Here is a 27,088-nt window from a genome sequence, read left to right on the forward strand (position 1 = left end):
AAGGGGAGGACAGGAAAGAGAAAAGAAAAGGAGGAAGCACCCGGCCATTCCCAGTGAAAGAACCAAATAGTTCTACAGCATCAAAATATGAACCTGCATCACAAATATTAGAAAAAGGAAAACTACTGCATCGATGAAATGTGGGTACATTCCATATAATTAAAACATACCATTGGGAAAGCCTAGACTAGGAAGGAATACATTCTATCTGCAATTGTCTCTCCTCTACTTCAAAGAAATTATTTTCCCTCCCGCTCTTGTATAAACTACTATTCCAATATGTCAGTTGCACTAAAGCCAGATACACAAAACTCTGCATTTCCACAATCTGGAACTACTTTATCCCTCTTTTTCCCCACCAATGGAAAGAATACTGGATAAAAATTTGAAGGAGGAAACAACTCAGATGTGTGCACATTACGTATTTAATTTGTAGTCCAGGAAATTGCCCCCACATTCTTTCAACAAGAAAACTGCAGGAGTCATCTCTAACAGAACACATATATCTGGTGCTTACATAATCTCCATGGGGCCCAGGGTTTATGCAAGAGAAACCAGGGAATGAACAACTCCCCTAAATCCCACAGGTTATCTGTACAAAAGATTAGCAGCCCACAGTTGTATTGCTCTATGTGCAACCACTCTGCCTTGGTGAGAGAAGCCCCCTGCAAACAGAGGGTGTCACAGAGAGTTCTCTGTGCAGGAATGCCCTGGAAGTAATGTCATTAGCAGCTGTATTTTCAGGGTTTAGTGAGAATGAAAACTCATGGAGGCCATGAAGCACTGGGTTAGATTTGATGTTGTGTACAAAAATAAAATCTCAAGGGGCCCAGAGTTCAGCCAATGAACTCTCTGCTGCTTCTCTTTGGGAGAAGGGAGTGGTATGACACTCCCAGTAGAAAAATCGGGAGAGAAAATATTATCTGCAAGGAGAGATAGAAGATCCCTCTCTACTCCCACAAATTCCTTCCTGGGAAGTGACACTTTCTGGTTCCCTTCAAAGATATCTGTATTAGTAGAAAAATGAAGATATATATATCCTTGCACAAATCTTTTCTTACTTTACTCACTTCAATGCCAAAGCCTTTTTAGAACAGGGATAAAAGGCTACATTTGCAGTTTAAGCAACAATGACATTTTAGATTGTTGTAAAATCAAAATACACTGGAAATATCCAAGCAAGTCCCTACATTAATCTGATGCTACGTAAAGCCAAGAACAAACAAGCAAGCAATGAACACTGGTATTTTGGTTTTTTGCATGGATATTAGAAAAAATAGTAATCATACACTTTTTTTCTTTTTAAATGTTCATTACTTAGATAAAGCACATATGAATGTAACATTCAGAATTGTAACATAGAAAATGTAATGTGGGCAATCTGCTATTCCAAGTACACTTACCAAAATACAATTTTATAATGAAGAAAGTCTCAAAATACACCTGTACAACAATTGGGATCCACAAAATATGATTTAATAGAGCCACTCAAGATCACTTCATTGAAACCACTTTTATAATACTGTTTGAAGAGTTACCTCTGGTCAAAGAGCACTCTTCCCCTTTCCCTAGCCTGTCCCACTAAAGCAAGGGTGGAATTGTAATTGCAATGCAGATCTTCTAAACCCCCAGATCTGAAGCGGTCCTATGAACTATGACACTGCCTACACTTAAGATACTGGGAGGATGGGAATCACCCTCTCGGAGGCCATGGTACATTGAGACACTTACCCATATTATTGTTTGTAGCGCAAGCAGAATAATCTTGTAAAGGGCAACTAAATAGGGTCAAAATATGAATTAATTATCTCACTACCAAATCATTCCCTATGTGTTACTTAAGCATGTAACATTAAAACTTAACTGAAAAAGAAAAAGGTAACCATTTCATCCTATATTTTCTTTATTTCCTTTATGTTTAGAAGTTGCTATTTAAGTTCTATTAACAGAAATACATAACAAAAGCTCCCTATCAAGTGGAAAAAAAGTAATTACAAATGCTGAAAAAGTTGGCCTCATTAACATATGTACAGACTCACTTAATACACATCTCTGTGGGAATTAAACCATTTTATGACACACATTTATACAGGCATTAAACATTCCCAAGTAACTTTGAGCAGAAAACACGCCAAATCTTTAGTCTGGGCAGACAAAAATGTAGGTTTCAGTTTTGATTGTGGAGCTAACATGCAACAGATACAACATTCAGTCTGAGCTGTTGTTGGTAAGTTGTTCTGTCTTTTCCTGCAAAATTGAATTTGGGTCTTTCTGTCCCTTCTTGTCCTTGTTCTGCTGTTCCTGGAGCGTCAGGATTATTTTTCGTATTTCTTCTCTTTTGGTTTTCATTCTTGGGCGTGGAAACCAGTCTGTTAAGTTCATTGGTAGCTCAAAACTCAAAATGGGATTCTGAAAAAAAAGGTCATTTGGATATTACAGTAAAGAGTTTTAACCTAAATGGCTGAAGAAAACTATAGTGAGGAAAAGTACATCATTCCTCACTTCATTCCATGAGCATGAAACAAAATTTCTAGCATTTCTGTGTTTTGCACATGTATAATTATGGCAAAATCAATTAAGCTTCAGTATGTTACCGACTAAAATCCATTCAGATCAGAGTCCTGATTATAGGAATGCCTGAAAAATCTACTGTGTTTGCTACAGCTTTTAGACTAAGCATTTGTCTGCATAAATGTAAAACTCTTCTAACTTAAAAAAAAAAAGAGTGAGAGAGAAAAGTACTGTAAAGATAGAAGACTTTTTTTTAAGAATCACTAGCATCAAAATTTAAAGCTGATCAGGAATCCAAAACATTCCTCTTATAAAATAACCTTTAGGATTATGACCAATTAGGCAAGACAGATTTAGATTTCACCCTAGAAAACAAAGCCCCTGCCTACCACCAATGCTTTTTCTACTTACATTCTGCTTTCTCGCTGGTATCATTGATCCAAATAATTACAACAATTATTATTACGAAGCATTATCTACTCCTCTTCAGTGATACTGTACAACAATTCCACCCTAACCAAATGACAATTTGGGGAACAGTGCTGTCTCTCAAAAAAATTCCTCCCTTTCTGTACTCCAGCTTACATCACCAGGGTTCTTTAGGAGAGAACTACATTCATCACTGAGGTAAGATCAGCAAGGCTGCTTGTGGAAAAAAACAAACTAGTGACATTCTGCACAGGAATATGTCGGTGCTTAATGCTGCACTAGCACCATTTTTGTGTCTGTTCGGTTTTGGGGAGGACAAGCAGTGCCAGGGCGAGCGGCCAGCCGCGCTGGGCTCGCCCCGCAGCTCCTGGGGGGCCGCGCTGCCCTCCCGCAGCGGCCCCTGGCGGCCCCCAAGGGCACCGCCGGCTCGGAGCGCTGAGTCCCGGCTGGGACAGCCCGCCCGGGGACCCTCGCTGCTCACACACCCTGACAAGCCACTCGCCGTTTCAAAAGACACACATCGTCATTTCAGCACTTAAATTAAATCCACAAAGAACAAAAAGACGTGCCTGAAGAGTTCACAAACATCAGATTAAGCACCTGCTCCCACATAACTCTCCATCAAGTTTGTAGAGCTGGTGCAAAATGAGACTGTGGGCAATTTTCCACATACAAAGCAACTGAAGTTGCTCGCTGAGTAACTTCAAGATAGTCTAGTACTGTGCAGCCAGCTCAGGTTTTCCCTCCCCACTGGAGGTACTTCTAAGAATATCCTGTGATTTGCTCTCTGACACGTGTATGTGTTGTGCCTATTCTCTGGCAGACAAGCTGCTGAACACTGCTGGACTAGGCAGGACAAGAGACTCAGCCTGACATAATCCAGCAATCAATTCACAAAAAGGAATGGGCTAAGATTAACAAAACTTGGTTGCTCCTTGTACCCCCAGTGAACAAAACAGGAGGCACTTGGTTATGGTTCTAAGCTCTCAGGAACTCATCGGTAAAGGCTTTAGCCTTCCATTTGCATGAATGCATTCTGCTAAAGTCTTTACTGCTCTTGTGTAATGTGTGAATGGAGGAGGGCTGAGGAATGGATAAACTGCCAGCTTTTCCAGGAAAGCATTAGCTACAGGAGGGTTCAGAACAATGCTCTAAAGCACCAGGGATTCTAAAGAGTTACTATCCCAAGCAGGCAGCATCTCACTTGACCATTATTTCTCCTCCCGATCTAGACCAGAAGGTGCTAATGCCTCCACTTGTGAAAGGAGCTGCAACTTGAAGACCAAGCCAGCTTGCAAGTAAGTAAGCATTCAAACAATTCCTTCAATAGAAACAAGATTTAGCCATAATGATTTCACTTACATGTTTTCTTACAAGTTAAAAATACCCCCAAAAGAAACATAAAACCCCTACCTGTGTCATATTTCTGAATTTATTCAGTTACAGTTCTCAGGGGAAAATGATCAAGCTTTTTGTAGTGCATTTGTAGTGTAGATTTTGGACTCAAGTTCTTACTGGATGATTTTAAAGGGCACATAGCAGAAGAACAGAAACGAAGACTCTAAATGTATTTTCTTTACATTCTGTCAGAAAATTTCATGACTTACGTTTCTTTTATGTACGTACAATTAAAAAGGATGATTAGCTTATTTTCAAAAAAGTTACTGTGTGTTTATGTGCAAATTAGTTTATAATGCATTATCTCATTAATAGGTATTGAGCTACACTAGAAATTCTTCATAATTGTTAATCATTTTCACAGCTTATATTTGATTGCTGCAGGAAATAAAAAACGGCTTCAAGAACATACATACCTCAAAAAAGCTCTCCACATACTGGAGGATGTACACTCCACAATCGCTGAAGTTGTTCTGCTGTGGCACTTTTGGGTTGGAACCTTTCATGACATCTTTGGAAAAGCTTCTTTTGCTGCCTTTCCTGACTTCCCACTCCACCTCTAAGTATCTACAATAAAAGACCACGCAAATTAAAATATTTTTTATTCCTTGAAGAATTTAAAAAACCAAAAACCCCAAACCAAACTTAAAAAAAGAAAAAAAACAAAAAAAACCAAAAAACCAAACCAAAACAAAAAAGCAAAAAAAAACCAAAAAACAAAACAAAACAAAAAAAACCCAAACAAACAAAAAAAACCACAAAAAACAAACAAACAAAACCAAAACAAACCCAAACCAAAGCAAATCAAACTAAAAAAACCCAAGCACCAGGTAGGAAACTTACTCCCTTAGTGTTTTCACAACATTTGACCGGGAAGGGCCTCTCAGCGAGTCCATAAGCAAAATGCAGGGCCTAACAGAGAACACAAGTTTTAAGTACACAGTATTTTACAGCAGCTTGAAAACAACAACGTTATGCAGAAAATAGTTTGTGGGGTTGCCTTAACAACACTAGATCAATACTCCAAAGTTCTGCCAGCACTGCTAATTGGGATAGCTAAATGACAAGTTATCTTTATATTTAACCATACACTAAGTGCACTTAGGAATGTTCTTAGAAAATCAAGTACTATCAAACAATTTGCTACAGCTGCTTAAAACACCTTCAGGTTCTAATGCTCTTTTAGACGCACAAGGTATCTGGGACACTGGGAAGAGAAAGTAAAGCACAGAGCCAGCAAACATCTGCTAGAGTAGCAGCTTGAGGATAGATGGGACACCCCACAGCACACTAGGAGACATTTGGAAAGCATGTTCAAGAAGTGACCCCAGCCTGAATCTGAAATCTAGCTAGTAGTTACACACAAAACACTCATCATCGCTATCTAGAAAACGTTAAAAAACAATGTATCTATAACCAAGTATTTTCTAGAGAACCAAGCCTGCTCAAGTCCTCTCCTGCACACTACAGATGTTGGTATCCTATCACTCAAACTAAAGCACATTAACCTTTCAGGAGCCACAAGCACAGCAACCTTATCAGCCACCTTATATGCAAGTTGGATTTATACGTTTATACAAGGCTAACTCACACCAAAGTTAGAATTTCAGCATTATATGTAGTATGTCTTTAGAGGGATAAATAAATGCAATTACTTTTTCACAAATCTCTGCTTTTTTCTTATCTAACATACATATTTTCATATCTATCACATATACATTCAAAGTATCATTAAAAGAAACTTCAAACTAGTAAATTCAGACAAAATATCTGCATGCATTTATGCATACGTGTGTTTGCATTAATAAACTAATTTACATGTACATAATTTTTTAGGCATAAGCATATAATCACTTGAATAATGTTTGCTTGTACTTGTTTTAATTCCTGATGAAAGTATTTATATAGATACTGCTCTTTAAAGAAGCATTAAGTGCTATTTAAAATGCTCTTCTAAAAACTGTAGTACTTTGCAGGAGGAAGTGACAACCTTTTCAATATAATTTTCTATTTTATAAAGAAGTAATTTTAAAATATGCTAAGAGTAAAGTATTTAAGTGTCCTTAATGACTTTTGATACTTAAGCATCAAAGATTTTAGGAAATTTCATGCTGGATTAAAATACTGTCTGCTGGAAAGTATTATGTACAGATAATCTGTCATTAAAATGGGACAAATTTAGCCAAGCTATAATCAGAAGCTCATAAATATTCTTAAAACACACAACACAGATGGACTTTTCCTTGAAAACATATTGTCATATATTCCGTAACATCTAGAAATCTGTAATTCTATTCTGCCTCCTAAGAATGTACTGTGAGTGTACTGGGAAAGTCTTCACCTTTCTAGTAAACCTCATATTCACAAGAAAAGAAATACAAAAATAGTAAATTATGAAAAAAATGCAAAGGAAACTGTCAAGAGAGCAATACTAGTAATGGTATTTCTGGATTTCGAATCATGCATTTGTCACACCACAATGCAAAGAACTTCAGTCAATATTTACTAAGGAATTATTCCTGGGTATCAAATATTAAGAAAGTTTTCAAATCCAGAACAGATAAGAAGTTTTTTTAAAGTGTGGGACACTTTTATTAGAGAAAAAAGAACAGAGAGACAAAAAGGAACAGCTACAACACATTTAGATAAGAAAAGGGGGCAGTTCAAAATTTTTTCCCATTTTCCTTTACTAATTTGAGTAGTGATAAAAGGTTTTCTTTAATATTAATTATTTAATTAAAAACGTTAATCTGCTTTTTAATACAGGATAGATTTGAACATGCTTCTGCACCTTGTTTTTGTAGGAATCCAAGGGCAAAATTCCAAAGAACAGCCTTATTGCAAGAAACAATATTCTTCATTTGCCTAATTGCAGCACGTATGCTTAGCAGGAACCAAAAAAGCTAATATTTCACTAGTAGTTTCATTCAATAAATTTTCTGCTCACTGAAGATTTTAATACAAAGCATAAAGTTCTCTTTTAAACCCTTAAAGCCTAATAGAATGCTGATTGAAGTATTTGGAGATTAATGTATGACTATTTCTCATAATTACTGTCTTTTACATTTCATAAACTCCTATGAAATATCCATCTTAACTGTTTTAATACTTACTGTTTGCAGATAGTTGGCTTCAGGTACCACTGTCCCATTTCTGAATTACAGTTATCATCTACAAGGCCACCATCATCACTACTGTCTTCCTACAGAAGCAATGTGGTTACAGTGTTTAAAAGCTAATACTGATTTTTCAAACAGATGCAAAGGAAATTATTGTTACACTTATCATTTTCATTCAAGACCAGTAAGTTTAATTAAGAAATGATAGCTTTAATCTGAAATGATTCACTGTTTTTTAAGCTGACCAACTTTTAGTCACATGGTTTCTGAAATTCATGCTAGAATGACATGGATTGAATACTGCTATTTATTTAAGGACTGTGAAACTAGAAAAATGCAACTGACATTTTCAAAACACTGCTGGCTTAGAAGAAGTGAATCTTCATTATTTGGTTATAATCCAAATTATCAAATTATCACTCTTCCTTGCCAGTGAATACTAGAAACTTGCTTGGCAGTTTCATGTATGTTTTCTTCTAGGTGAAATGAGACAAGATCTGCAACAAGCTCAGAAATAAAACTCTATTTGTGCTCCAAAATGCAACAACTTGGTTCTTAGGGCAAGGAAAATTAAATCACCAGGATACCCAAGATTATGGACTGCAAAAACAGTCACATCACAACCCTGGAAATATCCTCTAGCCTTTTGATTTCAGTATTGATTGCTATGAACAATACGGAAGTTTTATGAACAAAAGCACTAAGTTGCTGTATCTAAAAGGATACCAGTGATGCATAACTTCTTACTCTTCCATTGAGTTCATTGCTTTAAGGGGAAAGAAATGCTTTCCAAAAATGGGAATCCCTGTACTAACATGATTTATTAACATTTTTGTGTGCACTGTGTACATTCTCTAACACACAGGATCCTGGTACTGAAATCCTCAAGCTATGCCACGAACATGTTATCTTATTAGAAACTACTGCCTAGCTCTTTGTACACTTGCTTTTTTGCAGCTTCAGCTCCTTTTTAGGCAGATGGAAAGGTTGGTCCACTCAGCTTGCTATGGTAATTTCTACACTTGCTTTGTGCATTCTAGAAAATATCAGTGACAGCTTCAGCCTGAATTAAGTTCTAAGCTACAGGCAACTAAGGAGCTTGGAATTTGTTCCTTTTCTCAAGGAATGCAGCTGGCCATGTGCTCGCTTCCCTGCCTTCAGGCCATGTATTTCAGACTGGAAATACTGTACTACTACTTCGCCATCTTCTGGAAACTCTAACTGCTACAAAACAGACAGCAGTTCCATTAGGTAAAACTCAGAATGTTTGCACAGATGGCATGACAGGAGAAGTGGGCTAAGTCCAGCTGAAAACACATTTAGGTTTCAAAATCAACCGGAGCTTTTATATGTGTGTACACATATACATAGTTACTTGGAAGTCATTATAGACTGAAAAATAATAGTTTGTTCTGGACTCAGATATCCAGAAAAGGTCATACACCTGGAACATGAGCAGGAAGGACAGTTAGGAAGAGCAAATTTGTAACTTCTGGCCTGCTTGCATTGAGCTTACACTTGTAGAAGCAACAGAGCTATGGAATAATGCCCTTGTACACAGCACTGAGTCAGGCACAGACGTTCTAATATTCAGTCTTTCCACAGCTTTAAAATCTACATGTTTTCCAATACGAACAACAACAGTACTTGATTATAAGTCCATGCTGTGTAAATCTGATTAGAAGAAGAACCAATGAAATAAAACAATAGAGTACACATACTTATAAATGTGTCTGGTTTTATCCAGGAAATGCAGCTGAAAGAAGAGTAACTTGTTCTTGGGTTTAGTAGATGAACATGGAGTGGGGGAGACAAAAAGATAGTGTATTGACATTCAGTGTTCCTACTAAAATCACTGTGTAATAATGTCATTACACAAAAGACTCGCAAAATTAAATACAGGATCAGTACAGCAGTTTTCTATTAAACAGTTAAATGAATAAATGTATAATCCTGTCAGCTAACCTGCAGATTTTTGTAGGCAACCAGTGCTTTCGACTTGACGCTTGTAAAGACAAGTAGCTTTAGACAATGCATATTCACAATCTGTACACTGCTTTTAAGCTGTGCATTCAAAATACAACACAACAGTTCACATTTCCTAAATAAAACTGCTAAATTCTTTACCTGGTTATCTTGGTCTTCAGAAAAATCTATAAGCTCATCTTCATTTAGTCTACTGCCATCAGCTGAGTCTTCACTATAGTTTAGTCTGATTTTGTGCAATCCATCTGTATCAATCAAAGACAGTAGAATATTTAAACATCAAATACTATGTCATCACTGAAGATCAAACTTATTTTAAATACCTCTGATTTCCTCAGAATTGCTCACAATAACCATGAAACAGCTAACATAATAATTTACTGATGCTTAAGAACAAAAGTGAAAAGGAAAAGCTTCTTCTAGGTAGCACAACACAAACTATTTCTTACTGTGTGAAATGCCTAAAAAATTTGAAACACCTAGACTAAAACCCACTATGAAATTTCCCCATAGTTTCATGGAGCCTTTATGACAATCTAAATAGGTACTGCTACCAAGAGTGGCACTCTGATACGCTCTTTAAAACGACCATCTATTCCTATCCCTAGCTGGCTCCTTTCATAACACCAAATACACCCAATACACACAGTGGATCACACTGAAAAAGGTAGCCACTAGTGTATAATTTTTTAACTGGAATAATTTCCTCCATCACTTCACTGTGCAGTTTATGAAGACTGGTGTTGGTAAAAGGGAAAAGGCAGCTTGGGAACACACTGGTAGGGAGGGTAGAACGAAGGATCAACTCTCCTGGGAACAGTAGCTTAGAAATACTTCACAGTTTGTTACATAAAAAGATTATCTGTAAATTCACTCCCAACAACCTCTATATATTTAGTCACATATTTAGTGGGAAACAGCATCAAAATAAAAAAACCCTATGAATGTTCTAGCTGTACCTGTACAGGAAGCAAATACAGACAGCTACAGGCTCACTAGTCTTACTACTACCATACAAGACTTCAGAAGAGATTCTGATGGAAAAAATAGTGAACTGTGGAAATAAATGAAAAATAAGTAATACATGCCAGCAAAACTCAAAATCTTCCTAGAAAGAGGCTATGTAATATGTCTAAACAATGACAAAAATAAAAGTATTAGTTATGGTGCACTGGAGGACATATTACCTATTAAAGGAAACTAGGATTTCTGTAAGAACATGAAATAGGGCAGTGAAGTAGCTAGTGGAAAAAACAAAAAAGGGAGCATCTGCATTTGAGAGTACTTCAAAAGAGGTATTAAGGCAATACTTTGGAAAGAGGTCACCACTGGAGCTCCACAGGGACAAACTTGGGAATTAGTCTTACTCAGTACCTTTGAAAAGACCTTAGCATAAGAAGTAGGTCATAAACTAATGTGACTTATCGCTGACAGATTTCTAAAAAATAAAAACTGATATTGAGACAAATCACATCTTGTTCAAAAACTGAACAATAAAAAAATTATTAGGTAAGCAATAAAAATAGATATATTTTGGATTACTTCAATTTATATAGGTATGCACTTCTGCAGATTCACAAGTTCAACACCAGGATTTAGTTTGAGATTAAGCCATCTCAGTTTAGGCTCCCATGTATAGTTAGCACCTAGGGTCTCCATGTTAGGAAACCACAATCAGAGCACTATACTTAAGTGGACAGCTACTCTATTATCTGCTTTAGGATGAGAAGAGGACGTCTCTTGGCTTCACTGACTACTGTCAGAGGCATGTGCGGTCTTTTGAGATATCCCTGGATATCCAGGACTTACAGATGGATTTGGCACAGTCAAGATCCACATCCTTCTGGAGCAACAGATGAAGGCTGCTCAGATAACCCAAGGCAGAATGCCTATCTTCCATCTGGTTGAAATGGAAGTTTAAGTACAATGCATCTAAATTTAGCTGCCTTATCATATCCTTAGGGTCAATCTCACCCTTAAATCAGGACTGTGCCCCCTGAGAACATCTGCTTTAATGAAAGGGTGCAACATCTTCAATAGCTGAGCAAGAGAGTCTAAACATTCAAGTTAGAAAGAGAACGACCATCAGATGCCAATACAATACAGCCAGAAAAAACCCACAAGAAATGTAATCCTAGCAAGAATCTGTCATGAAGCACATTCCAACTAATTACAGACAAGCAACCATGTAGCAGCATCCAAGACATGAGACCACATCATACAGCAGCAATATCATAAACACTAACTATCACTTAAAATGAAAAATTGACTCAAACAAGAACACATCTACATGCACTCCCAGCATTCCTCCAAGACCTTCTAGGAACAGTGACAACGTTATCACAAACGAATACATTTAGAATATAAATTAGTACTGTTTATACCCATAAAGATATTGAAGTTGTAATGGCCTGCAGTATACAGATCAAACCATATGATTGCTAATATTTTCAGAACTCATACTCTTAGGTATACAGTTCCTTACTGTGTAAACTAAGTCAATAGGAATACTACTGGTGACTAAAGTAAAAGCTTTTGCATAATCAGATGTTTCCTCGTCTATGCCTTAAGGAGATCCAAATGTTGCAGTGAACAGAGAAAACAACCTTTTTCTAATTCCTCCACCTGCCTTTAAAAGTATGCCAGCTCCTCTGCTCCCTTGAGTACAAACACTGTTGCAGATTGGTGAGCGCAGTCTCCACAGCAGCAGTCAATCGAAAAAGCCTCTCTAAATGTAACACAGTGGTCATGAAGGAATTTTTTTTTTTTTTAACAATTATTTTCTTCTTACTCTTTCTCCATACCTTCTTATCAGGACATTAAAGAAATGAACAGTGTTGAAGCAAAACATCAAACGATAAAAGACACTGATATTAAGGCTGCTCACATAATCTTAGGTCAGTTTTCCCCTGCACATATAAAAATCCAAGGTCAACTACTATTCTTTCCTTAACAACTACAATCTTGAGGGATGCAAAGTGGTATCTACAAAATTATTTTGTTTGAAAAAAAGTCATAGAACTGAAAAATTAACCTGATTTAGGAAAATAGTGTTTTATCTCCAGCCCTTTGCCATGAGTTATGTCAACAGCCACAAAAACTTTTTAAATGCAATGGCTATGAATTACTTATATTGCAAGCACTTTAAGTTAAGCCACATACTAAACTTTTGAAGTATGAAGTTTACACTGCAGAAGTAGTAACAGATCTGAAATCTCCAAATATTTCATTAAAATGTGCATATTTTTACAATTACATACCCATAGATTGGCTAGCAGCTGTGAATTCACCCTGTATACCATTTTCATCCAGAGTTCTATGGTCTAGTTTATGGCATGCTGATTCCACAGTGTTAGGTTCTTCCACATCACTGTCTATTTGATTCAGTTTTTTGAAAGCACTTTTTCCCCTACAAGGACTTCTACAACATGAAGATTCGCTGTCCTCTGTTTCAGTGTTTGGGTCGATTAAAGCTGTACTGTACTTTTTGGTAAAAGTCTTCTTTGCTGTGGACTTAGAAGGCGAGTTTTGTGCATCTAATTCATTTGGCAAAGGAGATGGTGTGCTGCTCTCTCCATCTGAAGAGGAAGATTTCATCGGCATTGCAGCATTTTCATGATAATGGGGATTTGGTTCATATTTGGGTTTTTCTAAACCAGGAAAACAGATAACAGCCAAAAACCAGTGAGCGCTGCAAAGGAAAATAAATACATTAAAAACCTGCAACACATTAATGCCCCCATAATTTTTCAAAGATAAACAATACTAGCTGTTCACTTTTCTGACCAGGTTTTACTCAAGCCTTCACAGGCTCCTGTAAAAGTATGATTTCTCCATGCAAATAATCATCAACAAATTAATTCATATGATGCAGTTAGTTGAAAACAGGTGCTGTCTTGAATATTTCTTTCAATTTGCTCACACTTTATACATGTTTTTCTTTCTCTGAATTGAAGCTTATTTCTTTTTTAACATTTTCTTTACTGAGGCACGAATTAGAGACGATAGAGTTCTTGTTTTATGGCTGTTTGAAGTTTTCTAGTAGTTCAGCACTAGCAATGCAAGTAGCCAGATCTAATGGTATGGCTGAACTGCCCATAGTCTTCCACCTATGAGATCTTCCAACTGTATTGAACACTTCACATTTTTAAAGAAATCTTGTCAACAGTGAGTCGAAGGAGAAAAAAGAGTGCTTGTAATGCCATCACAATGGCTCTGCTGTCTTCCTCACTTCTCACAGAACTCACATTTTAACTTCTCCAAATCAAGAACAGTTACATCCCCCAACACAAAGTGTTTTGCAAGTTTCCTCCTATTTCCTTGCTTCTTTAGGCTTCACTGACTTGCCACTCTATCAGAACTAGAACAGCAGCAAATTCAGGGACTGAGGTATTACAAGTGGATTTTTATTGCCCATTTAAAAAATTTTCTGAGAGATCTTTGATTGTATACAGCAAATAACAAAACAGAATCTAGTTATGTATTATGTAGGTGAACTTACATTTCAGTGTGTTTTAGGAGACAAAAGAAAAAACAGTAGCTAAAAATGCATGTCTAACTGCTACACTAAAAAATTTAATTAGATGATTATGAAGTCTAAACTACATCAAAACTTAATGGCAATTAAAGTAAGTGGCCATTGAAAGCAGTATGTGTGGTATGGTTTGTTTTGAATGATTCACCACACCTAACAAATGAACATATTAAGTACTGCCAATCCTGGAATGTGTGTATATTAACAGAGACCTTATGTACCAATTATGTCAGCAGACTAGCATATTAACCTGGATGTAAAAAGAGAACAGCTTGTAATTTCTAAGAGAACAACCTGTTTTCACTGGAGACTTGAACAAGAAGGACTGTACAGCCAAAGGACACGGATGTAGTCATGGTTAAATTGAGACACACTGCTCTGATGTTGGTTCTGCCCTAGAGTCAACCTGCTCCAGAGCTACTGCAGTTTGACAGCTGGTTAGACAATGAGACTACATTCCCTAAACTAGTGCTTATGAGATAGGGTGGAAAAACTTGTTGGAACTAGACACCAAAACCCAGCAACTCCCATCCACCACTTTCTCATCTCCTTGGCTTTGTTATTTTTCTGCTCTGCAATATTCTTACTGTACGTACCAGGAAACACTGTTGTAAATGAATGTCCTACTATCACCACTTGACAAACTTCAGGTTATGGTGAAGGGACAGCTCCAAAAAGTGTGACAGGATTATATCCAGGGGACAGATGCACACTAGGAATATACTTTTCATGCACTAATCACAACTGGATGAGTCCATGACATCAAGATACCTCTAACCCGAAATCACCAACTCACATATGGTATGAATGCTATGCCTTCAGTATGAACAGTTATGTTCTACTTGCTGAGACAGACATAGCTTTAGTTCTTCAGTAAATGAACAAGACAGTGAAAACTACTGTGTTTTAAGTTACTAGCAACGTAAGTAATTATTATAAAACCACTGAACTATTTGTTTTCCTTTTCAGGTGACTCCTAATTCAGACTCATTTCTCCTCTGCATAACCCATGTGCATATGTGAATGAGATATGTGAGGATGGTGGGAAGTGAACTATATAACACGTGTAAAGGCAGCTTAATATTTAAATGATAGACAGTTCAAAGTTTTGGTACTTGAAGTTTCATGGAACAAGGATGGCAAGGATGAAGTCTGTAGTGGACAGGGACCTGCAGTGCACCTTACACCTGAGTAATTAAAATCTCTTACATCTGAATATCCTGTCAGAGGTCATGGCATGTCAAAAACCAAAGGTAGTGCTGATGAACACATTTGTTGGGAAAATATAACTTTTTATAAAGGACAGATCTATGTATGGCCAGTTATCTCATAACAGCCTCTACACCGCTAGCCTCAGAATTCAGCTGGAGAGCAGGCAGGAAAACGAGAAGATTTGGAAATTTGCCTCCCACTGTACAATGGCACTGTACCTAGATAAATCACCTTTTATTTAAAGAAAAGTTCTTTTTTCTAATATCTTGATATTATCTCTTGATAATAATTGCAGAAATATCAGCTAGGCATGCCTATGAGACATCAGTTAGAAAATTCCTGTCTATCTGTCCGTATTTTGTTTTTATTCCATACACTTAAAACCAGTACTTTAACTTTTGTAAATATTTTGGTTTAAGAACTGTTTACATTATTTCTGTGAAATATAGAAGTGTGTTTGTGACAACTTGCTCTGATCTTAAGGAAAGCAAGCATCATCAAAGTCCTTAACAACCATTAGAACACTAATGGTCTGCTTCCTTACCCCTAACAAATATCAGAACAAAGGGATACAAAGAAAAAGAATAAAGTTCTCAAGACTATACTAATTTTCAATTATTTTTCCTTCAATATTCATTTATTTTTAGTAAAGATGATCCCATCTACACCAGAGATCTCATTAGAAAGGACTAAAAAATATAAATCCAAAAGTTATTAATGCTAAAAGCTTAGAAGAAAGAATGCGAGTGATTGAGGTAAAACCTAGAAAACATACTCAGAAAAGTTAAGTTTTGTTGTCTTTATATTATCTGATAATTCTTATACTACAACATTTAAACATAACTTACATCATAACTACATACATACATTACTTACATAACCACAACATCTTACATAACTATTTAATTTTTATCACCTGGAAAAAGATGTTTATTCTCTAAATTTTTAACTTAAATTCTATTTGTAATGCAACTTTCAAGTTCAGAATTATGAAGCTTAAACGTTTACCAAATGTGACAAAAAGGTATGTTCACTTACGCTTCATTAAGGGGAACAAAAATGAAATCTTTCTCAAAAATATCAACATGTCGTGTCCACGTTTTTACTCGCCCATGTCGCTTTTGTTGTATTCTGCAAGAAGAAACCAACATACAGTTTGTACGGTGGCTTATTTTATTTGAGGGAACATTTTCCAGATATTTTCACCTTAACTGCTTGTTAAGATTTTCAAGGGATATTCTAGGAAACATCCAGACCTGTAGCATACATAGAGTTCTGTTGGTATTTCTCTCTGTAAAGCATCTGTATTTAAGGCTCTTCCCTGCACTTAGCTCTATGTTAAACTGACTTATCAACAGACTTACGAAAGGTTTGAAGTTTCATGAATATTTCTTCTTTCTCTTTGATTAAGGCGTTTATAGAAGAATGAACTGAACACATGTATTCTATCAGCATCTTCTTTTTTCAGCTTTTCAAGTACCAAATACCTAATTAGTTAAAAAAAAGAAAGAAAAGTAATGGAGGTTTTAACTCAAAGTACTCAGCACCAGAGTAAAAAGGACTACTAACAGGTGCTCCCCACCAAATTGCAGCACCTTCTCACGGAACAGCTATTTGGAGCTGACTATCCACAGGAACCAATTAATGCAAAATTTATGTAAATATTTCAAGGCATTAATATTTCAAGGTATTATTGCTTTGCTCCATCAACAAGCTATTTGTTGCTCTTGTATTTATTTTTGTTTCATGGCAGGAAAACAAATTTTCAAGGAATATGTAACATAAAAACATAAGAGACCTGTATTTTGTATTTGAGCCACCAGATCTCCAAATAGTCTCAAGAGTCACACACTCATTTGATTTTTACTTCTAAAACACATTAACAGACTGAAAAATATTCATATACACCTTATGTGTACCATAAAACCAGCGGCATGTAACAATTTAATACACTTTAACATCTGCAGCATCAGTGACAGCACAAAATTAACTTACGTATTACATTAATCAAAACAAATTAAATTCCAGCAAACACAGACACTCTGGAAAGAACAACTGAACTTTAAAAAAAAGCTTTTTTTTTTTTTTTTTTTTTTTTTTTGAGTTAAATTTTGAGATGCTAAAAAGCTCAAAGAACCTTTATCCAGGTAGGAACAATGTCACTGTCAAGCAGGACAGGAGAAGAATCAAACTTTCTTGCAAGATCACAAAACAACCTTTAAAATTACAGCTATACATAGCTGGAGAGTGTTATCAACTGACCTATGAATTTTTAATGTCAGAACTTTTCAAGTTTCAAAGTAAAAGACTACTAAAAACTAATATGAAATAAAACTTACTTTAAATAAAAATCAATAATAACATCATTTAAAAATTCTCCTTCATTTAGACAATGGAGGTCTTCGTTGGTCACAGAAATACCACCTTTAGCTGGAGAAGGTGGATAAACTATCAACCTGAAAAGAAAAATACATTCAATAAGAAGTATGAAATACCAAAAACCCCTCATAATTATTACAGGGCAAAGATAAATATCTTACTTTTCTATAGGACCAATAAATACTGTATGTGGTTCACCAATTTCTTCATCATCATCAAAAAATGGTAACTGTTTATTTCGCTGCTGTATTTTGGACTCAGAAGCAACCTTAAGAGAATAGAGTCAATATTAATTTGCATACTATGCACAATTTTACTGAAATGGTAATAAAACTTCACGAAGTCCAGCAGTGTAATATCTTGTTTTTTTCTGAAGACTTCAAACCTATGGATTTTTACCTTTCCTACCTCATATCTATTACACTTAGGTCTTTGCTCATTTCTTGCAGAATCAGAAAGCTTTCTAATTCTTTAAAAACTAGTTTGTTTACTAAAACTGTTGATTAAATGTAATTACAATAGTGCAACTTAATTTCTTGTTTAAAATACCATAATTTTACCAGCTGGAAAAAATTATATTGTCTCATTATAGTAAAGATTTCTCATCCCTTAATAATTTTTAAATAACTTTACTTGTGGACCATTGCATAACTTTATGACCAAAATAAACACCCTAAAAAGTACTGTGAATGCACAGACTACATCCCACAGTTTCATAATCCACCATGGACCAGTCTGGGAACTTTAATATAAGAACCAGCAAAAGCTGATGGGATTTTTTTTGGCTAACACACTATCCTTAGTGTATCTGTAACCCACATAATATAATCACTTAGTTCTAAAACAAAAACGTAATTACATTTTTTATTTTGCTTTCTCTGTGAGATGGGCTTCCTTTGGAATTGTCCTCCAAGCACTTAGTAAATGCAACAAGCCTAGCATTGGCTTCTTCAAAGGAAATTTTCACAAAGAAGTCAGAAATATTATTTCTAATACCAATGTCCATAATTATTTTTTCAAATATTGAATTTGCATGAGGATCAAGGCCAGTTTCAAAAATCAAAATTATGTACTGCTCTTCCTGATCTGCAAAAAAAGCAAAGAAAAAATTATTCATTTAGGAATAAAATAAAATAAAGCATCTCACAATTATAAACAGATTTCACGGAATTTTAAGCCAACACACGTACACACTGCTGATAATATATGTAAGCAGTAATATAGATGTGAGCAGACAGACAGAAGGACTAAATGCCAAACCCTTCTTATTTGCATTTGCAAAGAGTACATTCAACTTCCACCTTAATCAAGAAATTTTAAATATTACATCTGATAAATTTTTAAATGACACTAATGCAATGACAAAACAGATTTTGAAGTAACATCTTTGTTTACTGACTCTGTAACCAATACTTTTTCTTACTGGAGTTCCCAGCCTACTGTTTCACTACAGTTTCAAAAACTGTATATTCAGCATAATTTCCTCTCTGATCCTAGAAGGCTATGCTATAAAGCATTACTATTTTTGAAGAAGTTGGAGATAATTACTCAGATCAATCAGCTGTTATATAAACACCATCCAATTATATGATCTGAAAAATCAAAAAGCAGAAAATTGCACTGGAAGGAATTATTTTACACAGAAAAAGGAATAGAATTCAGGCTGCAGATCCCAGTCTCACGTTGCTGGCCAACATAGAGCTGTCAGGACCTGTTTCTCTGCAAGAGCCATTTCAGACACAAGCATAACCATTTCCCTTTGGTCATTCTTAACCCAGCCTCCTAATTTGTGTGAAAAGTAATTCTTCAGTAGCTTAATTCCCAATCCACTGCACAGAAAATTTAGATGCCTAACTGGCTTTTGGGTGTTTCTGTTTTGGGATCTAGGCATTTACCCACAATTGCTTACACAGCTCTGGATAGAGGCTTAAATTAATTTCCTTGTTTACAATGCAGAGAGTAACTGTGTTATCACAAAGTGCTCCTGCATCTCAAATGCAATAAAGCAGCTGGATGTAAAACTCTTCATGCCACAGCATCAGGGAGAAGAGCTGGGTGGAGACACTGCTGAGAGCCATGCCAAGGGAGGGACTTCTCACACAGACAACTTAGGAAGCTTCTTCCTTTTTTGTGAACACCTGTCTAATTCCTGCTCCCAGAATTGTGTCCATGTCCCTTGCATACACTCCAATTACTTCTGTAATTATAAGACTCCTTACAGCTCATACGTCTCATAGGACATGGATGAGACTATTACACAGTATTATGGGAGCACTCAATCCTGAGATTGTTGAAAGCATTCTTCCTCCGTTTGAATGCATTCATGTATGTACAATACTGTGTGTAAGTATAAATAACCACAAAATTCAACCTGAAGAAAAGCCTATTGAAGAGAAAGAGGACTCAATGTTACTTAACAGGTGTGCATACTAAGATGCTAGGACCTTGAAAATTATGTAGAAATAAAATTTAATTTTAATATGCATGAAGATAATCCACATATTCTTCAAGCAGATATTTGTCTATCTCACAACATCATGACAAGTATGATGGAGGAAAAAAATCCAAGGCAATTTATGCAAGAGTTTCTACTAAAGTAAAGCCTGTCAGCAGAGCAGCACGGAAGCCAGAAGTATTACAAAAGCTCCCACATAAATGTAAAGGCTCGCATGCAAAAGCTAACCAAACCAACTTGCTTTCATTCAGTACAAATATTAGTGGAAAAAGTTATACTAAACTGACTAAGTGTTGTAACTACCAGGTTTCTGGAAAAAGAATGCCCAGCTGTTCTGAAGTGTAGTCTCTCTCAGTCTAGGAAGGTAAGTGAAAAAACACTACACCTACCCCAGCCAGTGATGACCCTTCTCATCTTAATGCACTCATTCATGACCCAAAACATGAAAACACAATTTGAAGAGAAGACTAAAATTGTTTTACTTACTCTCTCCTTTACATTCGTACCAGACATTATCTTTACTCATTTTCAGTTGATCTCTCAGAGTGCTACAGGTTGAAGGTACAGTTTGTAGGAAAACTACTGGCAATTTTCGGACACTACACCATTCACATTTAGTAAGCTCTGAAGTTTTCAGGTTAATCTCTCTGATATCACTTTCTGATTCTATGAGAAAATAATGACATATTAAAATATAATAAAAATCTCTAAGTTTCCTTTACAATTTCCCCCTTGATTTTAACAAGTAATCACTATGTGCTCACTAAATTTCTTAAAAGTTTTTAAAGCTTTAAAATTAACACACATGCGAGAAGTGATGGCTTTTCATACCTTAAAAGACAGGCTAAATTCCTGTGTCATCTGTCAAGAAAGGCAGCAGAAGTAAACTGTCTTCTGCCCAACAACTTTACTTTTTATTCCACAGGAAAAAAAAACCCACAATTTCCAGTGATTTAAATTTTCAACTATTGCTATGACACATTTCACAGTAAGTTTGTAAAGTTTTCTTTGCACATTTATCTTTGGCCAAGTTTCTATATGAAAAATAACTTTAAAAAGAAAGGTATAAACATATGCAGAGATAGTCTGATTGCCTAAGGAAACAAAGGACTACTCCTAGTTTATTCCCCAAAATAAAAGTCAGTAACATGGTAAATTTTTAACACTGCATCTGCCAATGCCGATGTTGAGTACTTTTTAAAATCTAATATAGAAGTGGATATACATGCTAAACGAAAAAACAAAACAAAACAAACCCTTTATATAAAGAAAAAAGAAATAGTAAAGTGCTAAGTTCTCCAAGAGACACAGCATTTAGAGTCACCATTTTTATGCTACTGATGAATCAGGTGCCCTGGAAATAATTTCACCACACAGCCATTTTAACTAAAATTTGATAGATATTTTCTACAAATTATACTAAGCTTTTCAGTGTTTTATTTTTAAAAATACATTTAAAGCAGAAAAAATAACTGTTTCTATGCATCTGTATTTTAGATGCAATATAAACTCAATTAATGGACTGAGCAAAGGCTATACTTATATTTGCAGGTTGTGAGACACCTTTCCGCATGTAAAATTACAAAATACAATAGTTCTCTTCTACAAATAACTACAGCAAAATTCAAAAGGACAGGATCTTAAGAATGCAATTTAAGATTAACGAAAGGTAACAAAGCTTTTCAAGCCCAGGAAAAAAAACCTACTAAAGAAAAAAAAGGAAACGGAGAAGGAGTTGTAAGTCACCCTTTCCAAATTATGTCACTATTTCTTTCAGTGACATGAAATATACTTCAGTCTAGACACAAAATTATCAACAGAGATCTAGACAGGAAAGGTCTAAGACACTAGTGTGGTTTTTACTGTCTACTTAACATAACTGAAACAAAAGAACTAATAAAGTTTTAAAAAACTAACATTTTACAGGAGGGTCACTCTTGCTTTTTATTTTTGTTAATCACTTTTGTTAAAGGGCAGAAAACCTTTGCCAATCATCACCACATTATCAACAGATCTTCAAATGAATGATTAGATCAAGCAGAATCAGATCAGAGGAGGGAGAACTAATAACTCAGTTGTACGCATGTCACAAACTGAACTTTCTCTAAGTAGAAGGTACAGAACATGCAAAAATATTGTGGGTTTTATTCACCAGGGAGTTTAGGTCAAATTTGTACTCTCCATTTTCTTTTCTCTTATCTGACTACAGACACCCAGTATAATTTATTACATAAATGACAAAATGAGAATGAACATTTAATTATGATTCACTTGTTAAAACCTTTGACAGAGTTACTACTTTCAAAATAAATACATCGAGTACGAATACAAAATGAAAAACGTACTCACCTTCTTGACTCTCTAAGCGTATTTTGATATAATCCAGGCAAAACTGAAAGACAACACAGTTGTAAGATTTCACATCTTCTGCAAATTTTAATAGACTGAAAGCCTTTAAACTCTTAGCAAACACATTTCAATGGAGTGCATTTAAGTAATAAACATTTTTAAATTAATATTTTAAATGGAAGTTTTAAGAAAAAACAGAATGTACATTTTAGCACAACTCTAGGCAACCACATTCTGTGCTACTTTAGTCTCTTTCAGTCATACTGACTGTTTAAACTTTAGATCTCTCTGAAGTACTCAGTTTTCAAAAACATCTGCAATACTCTGAAAAATACATTAATTGTATTTCTTCAGAAGAAAACACAGAAATTCTACTTCTTCAGAAGAAAATGTCATCTCTCAGTATTTAGGCAAATCAAACAATTGTGTTTTGTAGAGAAGTGGAAAGAACAAGTAACTTCTCTGCTGTTTCTGTGGTTACTCCAGCAAGAAGTATGCATTCTATGTGGCTGATTGCATACAACATTCAAGGTCTCCTTAAAAACTCCACGTAACTTACAAGGCTACCAAAAACAAAATTCTGTAGAAGTAAAATTATTCACCTCTAGGACAATGCTTCTTCCTCATACCTATCAATATCAACTTTCTTGTAGCTGTTGTTTTCAGTTTCTAAACAAATGAATGCTAGCCCGTAACCTCCCCCCAGCATGCAAACAAGTTTTTTGAGAGTGCTGCAGCACAGTATTTCTAGTTAAGAAGCAAAGCCAGACTGCATGTTAGAACGTTAGAGTGTAGCAGTAATTAGAGGCTCTCTGGAAATCACAGCCTCTGAAATTAGAGACAAACTTACTGTTCCCCAGAAAAAGACAAAATTATGTTGCTCAAATACAGAAATACAATAACCATCAAAACCTGAAGAGCTGTGAAAGAGCAAGGTTACTTACAATAACAGGCTCCACCACCATCCTGCGCAGCATTCCTATCCGTATACTTCTGCAGTTCAGAATGACGCTTTCACAGGAATTTTGATAATTTAGAGGTGCAGGCTCGGTTACCATCTCTTGAGAAATAACTTTGCGACGTTTTATTGGAGTGTTAGACACAATGTTCCCAAACTGAAATGTAATTTTCAAGGTTTCAGAATGTCTCACTAAGGTTTATTGCAAAACCAAGCTTGTTAAAACTAATGACTAAATTTTTAGCTACTTTTCTGTTGGTCAACAGGATTATTTACTAGAGCATCAGCCTCAAACAAATAGAGAAGGTCAGTAATTCCTAAAAGACTTATAGTAACACCTGAGGATGTTAATATTCCTATATTCAAAAGAAAATAAAAGGTAAACTGACACTTGTAGACACTTAATTGACATTTCCAAATCACAAATAGCACATCTAAATTGCCAAAACCGATTTGTTTTTATCTTTTGGAAACAATTTGCTGTCTAGCAAAACGAAGTTATTTTTAATACATTTTATTTAGTTAAAAAAGCACTAATGCTGTAAAACCACCACAATCCTGGTGGTTTTGATTTTTTTCTTTCAGTTTTTGTTAATCCAAGCCTTTGGTGACTAATTCTTGAAGTACATCGCATTACCACATTAGCAGAGTACAGTCTTCAAGAAACATAAATAAATAAGCCAAACCAAACTTCCTTAAGGCATCTCTACAGAACTCCTAAGATGTTTTTAGGATAGATTCCAAGGTCAGAAGACTAAACATTGAAAGAAGGCCATGTGGTGCTTGGCCCCAGCTCAAGAACAGTTTCTAGATGCTGACTGAAGCTGTAATCCCAATGAAGCATCCTGTTAACCAACAGAACAATCTTACAAAAAAACTATTAAAATGAAATAAAGCCTGTTGATAGCCAGCACATAAATATATTTATTTGTTGCATTGCTTATATTGCTCTATTCTGTTGAAGGATTTTCTGTACACTAGTCTTTTCTTTGGTATTTATATTGTTTCATAAAGCTGTCCATGAATAAACATTCTTTTCAGTGACAAAATGCAATTAAACTCCCACAGAAAAACATTCTAAGGGATTCAGTCAGTGTTTCTATTAAGACTAAATCTCAAAAATTATTTCAGTCTCAAATCACTAGTCTATTCTTTTGGACGCTTCCTTCATTTTACACACTGGAGAAGGTACAGATTCTAAATCCTTGTAATTAAAATGTTTTCCTAGGCCGCTTGTAAAAGAGCTTTTCCTTTTTGTCTGCTGGACTGGCTAAATATTATTAAAAGCTCCAAACAAATCACAAGTAAACAAATAAAACAGACAAGTCTGAAGTGATGCTACATTCAAGTAGCCTCTTCAGTAAAGAATTAATGAATATTTTGAGAGAAAGTTGAATAAACTTTTTCTATGATATGTAACAGAACGGCTGTGATGTCACCAAATCTTTGTAGGTTCATTAAATCAATGCAAAATTTGTGTTATATTTCACAAAAAAAAATTTATTTCCTCTGTTTTCAAAAATAAACTCAGACTCTAAAATAATCTTTCATATAGTATTACAACTGGTTTGTAAAGACTAGTGAACATATGGATATTAAAAAAAACATTTGGGAGAATTTCAGAAGTCAGACACCAGTGCCTTCACAATGCAATGCTTTCAATTAATTCAGCACATACTGCCAGAATAACTTTTTGAGCCTCGCAGCTTTATTTGTAGGCTGGAGGTTCACAGCTTCATATTGATACTGGTGACTAATCATACAACATATTATAAACATCCATAATTTCATCAACTACAGCACTAAAATGCTGGCTTCTGAATCTCAACATAGCAAGAAGGTGTTGTCATCACTACTTTAGTGTTCTAACTCATAAAGAACTAGAAATCTGATCGGATTATCTTGTTGAATCAAACTCACAATAGTGAAACTGGACAAGGGAATCAAAAATTGTTTTAATCAGCACTACTATTCGACTACCAATTGCCACATGGAATTTATTCCTCTTAATGGCTCATTGAGATGGCTTTTAACAGAGTGGGAGAAGTGGCCCCTTTGGTCACACTTAAGGTGTGCTTGTGGAGTACTTTTTTGTCTTTGCTTATCCAATTCTTACCACAGTACCCAATTAAAAAACACGAGCTCCACCACAAAAGTCCTAAAGTAAGTGCTATTAACTGGGACAGTTGTCAAAGCATTTTAATTTTACAGGGCCATTACTGATCCCAGTGTCTCTTTTCTTGTTTAACTTTGTAAAGTTTCAACAGGCAACAGCTGGTACTGACATTCTGCTACAAACTAAGACCTTGAGCTTCACAGAGAATCCCTGTCCTGTCTCAAAGAGTAAACACTCAACACAGAAGCATTTATGTTAACAGCATAATTCAGATCATTATGAATGCTTGCAAAAATGTAATTAACACATTTTCTTATGTTTCCACTATTAAGTATGCAGAGAGACTACTTGATGAGCTGCTGAATAAGAAAAACAATCAAATACAGTTAACATCTCACAATGCAAAACAAGCCTTTATATATTCCATTTATTATTTGATTCTGTTTTCTTTAAACAAAGCATTAAATAGTACCTGATCTTTCATTCTTGCTTTTCTTGGAAGTGTGACTGCAATTTCTGTATCTGTTGTTACACTACCTATTCTCTGTTCTATTCCACAACTGTTTTCCTTTAATGCTGCTTCCACCTTTCCTGTAGAAGGAGCTGGGGAGGAGCGGGCTGAATCTGCAGGACGAGGTGAAATGCTTTCCATGCTCCTAGTGCTGCCACTATTCTCGTCCTCATCATCATCACTAGACAAAACAACTAAACAGAAAATATTACATTCTCAACCACTACATTTTTCTGTAACAGAAGTTTATTTTTTTTCACTCTTGGCTTTTCTTGCAAGTGTGATGGCAATTTCTGTGTCTGTTATTATACTACCTATTCTCTGTTCTATTCCACAACTGTTTTCCTTTAATGCTGCTTCCACCTTTCCTGTAGAAAGAGCTGGGGAGGAGCGGGCTGAATCTGCAAGACGAAGTGAAATGCTTTCCATGCTTCTAGTGCTGCCACTATTCTCCTCCTCCTCCTCCTCCTCATCACTAGACAAAACAACTAAACAGAAAATATTGCATTCTCAACCACTATATTTTTCTGTAACTGAAATTTTTTTTTCAAGTAATACCTTGAAAGTAATTTATGTAATTTTCCTGCGGAGCCAAAGAAAGTCCACATGTATCATTATATTATGCTTTTACTAATGTTTATTTGGAATCTCTGCCTTGTTTTTGATTTCTTATAACTAACTACTACAAAAAATGAGATCATTATTCCACCTCTAGGTAGAAGTGAACTTTTCTTGCTTCAGTCAAGAATTGACAGGAAGTAATACAACCTAAATACTGACAAGAGAAATTATGACTGAAATCATTCAAACCAGTAGGACAACAAGGTCTAATAAACTAAGCACAGAACCAGAAACATAATTTCCTTTACTCCATCCTTCCTGCTTATTGAGTTTATACAGAGAAACACAAAAATCAACATTTTACAAATTACGAAATTTAAATAGATTAATAGCTCAGAAGCAAAGATGAGAGAAAACACAAAATAAAAATCAAATACTGTCTTTTCTCCTGGGAGAATGCATGATGGAATTCTGCTAAGAATATTGGTTTTTTCTAATACCTCAAACATAAATATTTTTAAAACAAACAAACAAAAGAAAAAAAGTCATAAAATAATTGTTTCCCCAATG

At 35.4% G+C, this 27,088-nt stretch overlaps 1 protein-coding gene across 12 annotated transcripts in view; it reads right to left on the reverse strand.

Annotated features, from left to right (window-relative positions):
• Positions 1-407: 407 nt before the first annotated feature.
• Positions 408-27,088, reverse strand: part of SENP6 (SUMO specific peptidase 6) — a 73,000-nt gene continuing 46,319 nt past the window's right edge. For all 12 annotated transcript variants that reach the window (XM_088162144.1, XM_088162141.1, XM_088162146.1 and 9 more), the window contains 15 exons: positions 25,919-26,151; positions 23,317-23,487; positions 22,373-22,415; positions 20,510-20,689; positions 18,428-18,654; positions 17,730-17,836; positions 17,529-17,645; positions 16,554-16,676; positions 16,228-16,320; positions 12,704-13,134; positions 9,585-9,688; positions 7,452-7,540; positions 5,182-5,250; positions 4,755-4,905; positions 408-2,409 (listed from right to left, as the gene is read on the reverse strand). In XM_088162144.1, the coding sequence (XP_088018270.1) occupies positions 2,209-2,409; positions 4,755-4,905; positions 5,182-5,250; positions 7,452-7,540; positions 9,585-9,688; positions 12,704-13,134; positions 16,228-16,320; positions 16,554-16,676; positions 17,529-17,645; positions 17,730-17,836; positions 18,428-18,654; positions 20,510-20,689; positions 22,373-22,415; positions 23,317-23,487; positions 25,919-26,151 (2,339 nt within the window). In that variant the 3' untranslated portion in view covers positions 408-2,208. The remainder of the gene's footprint in view (positions 2,410-4,754; positions 4,906-5,181; positions 5,251-7,451; positions 7,541-9,584; positions 9,689-12,703; positions 13,135-16,227; positions 16,321-16,553; positions 16,677-17,528; positions 17,646-17,729; positions 17,837-18,427; positions 18,655-20,509; positions 20,690-22,372; positions 22,416-23,316; positions 23,488-25,918; positions 26,152-27,088) is intronic.

The sequence above is a fragment of the Sturnus vulgaris genome, chromosome 3 (assembly GCF_052056855.1).
Source record: "Sturnus vulgaris isolate bStuVul1 chromosome 3, bStuVul1.hap1, whole genome shotgun sequence".
Lineage (NCBI taxonomy): Eukaryota > Metazoa > Chordata > Aves > Passeriformes > Sturnidae > Sturnus > Sturnus vulgaris.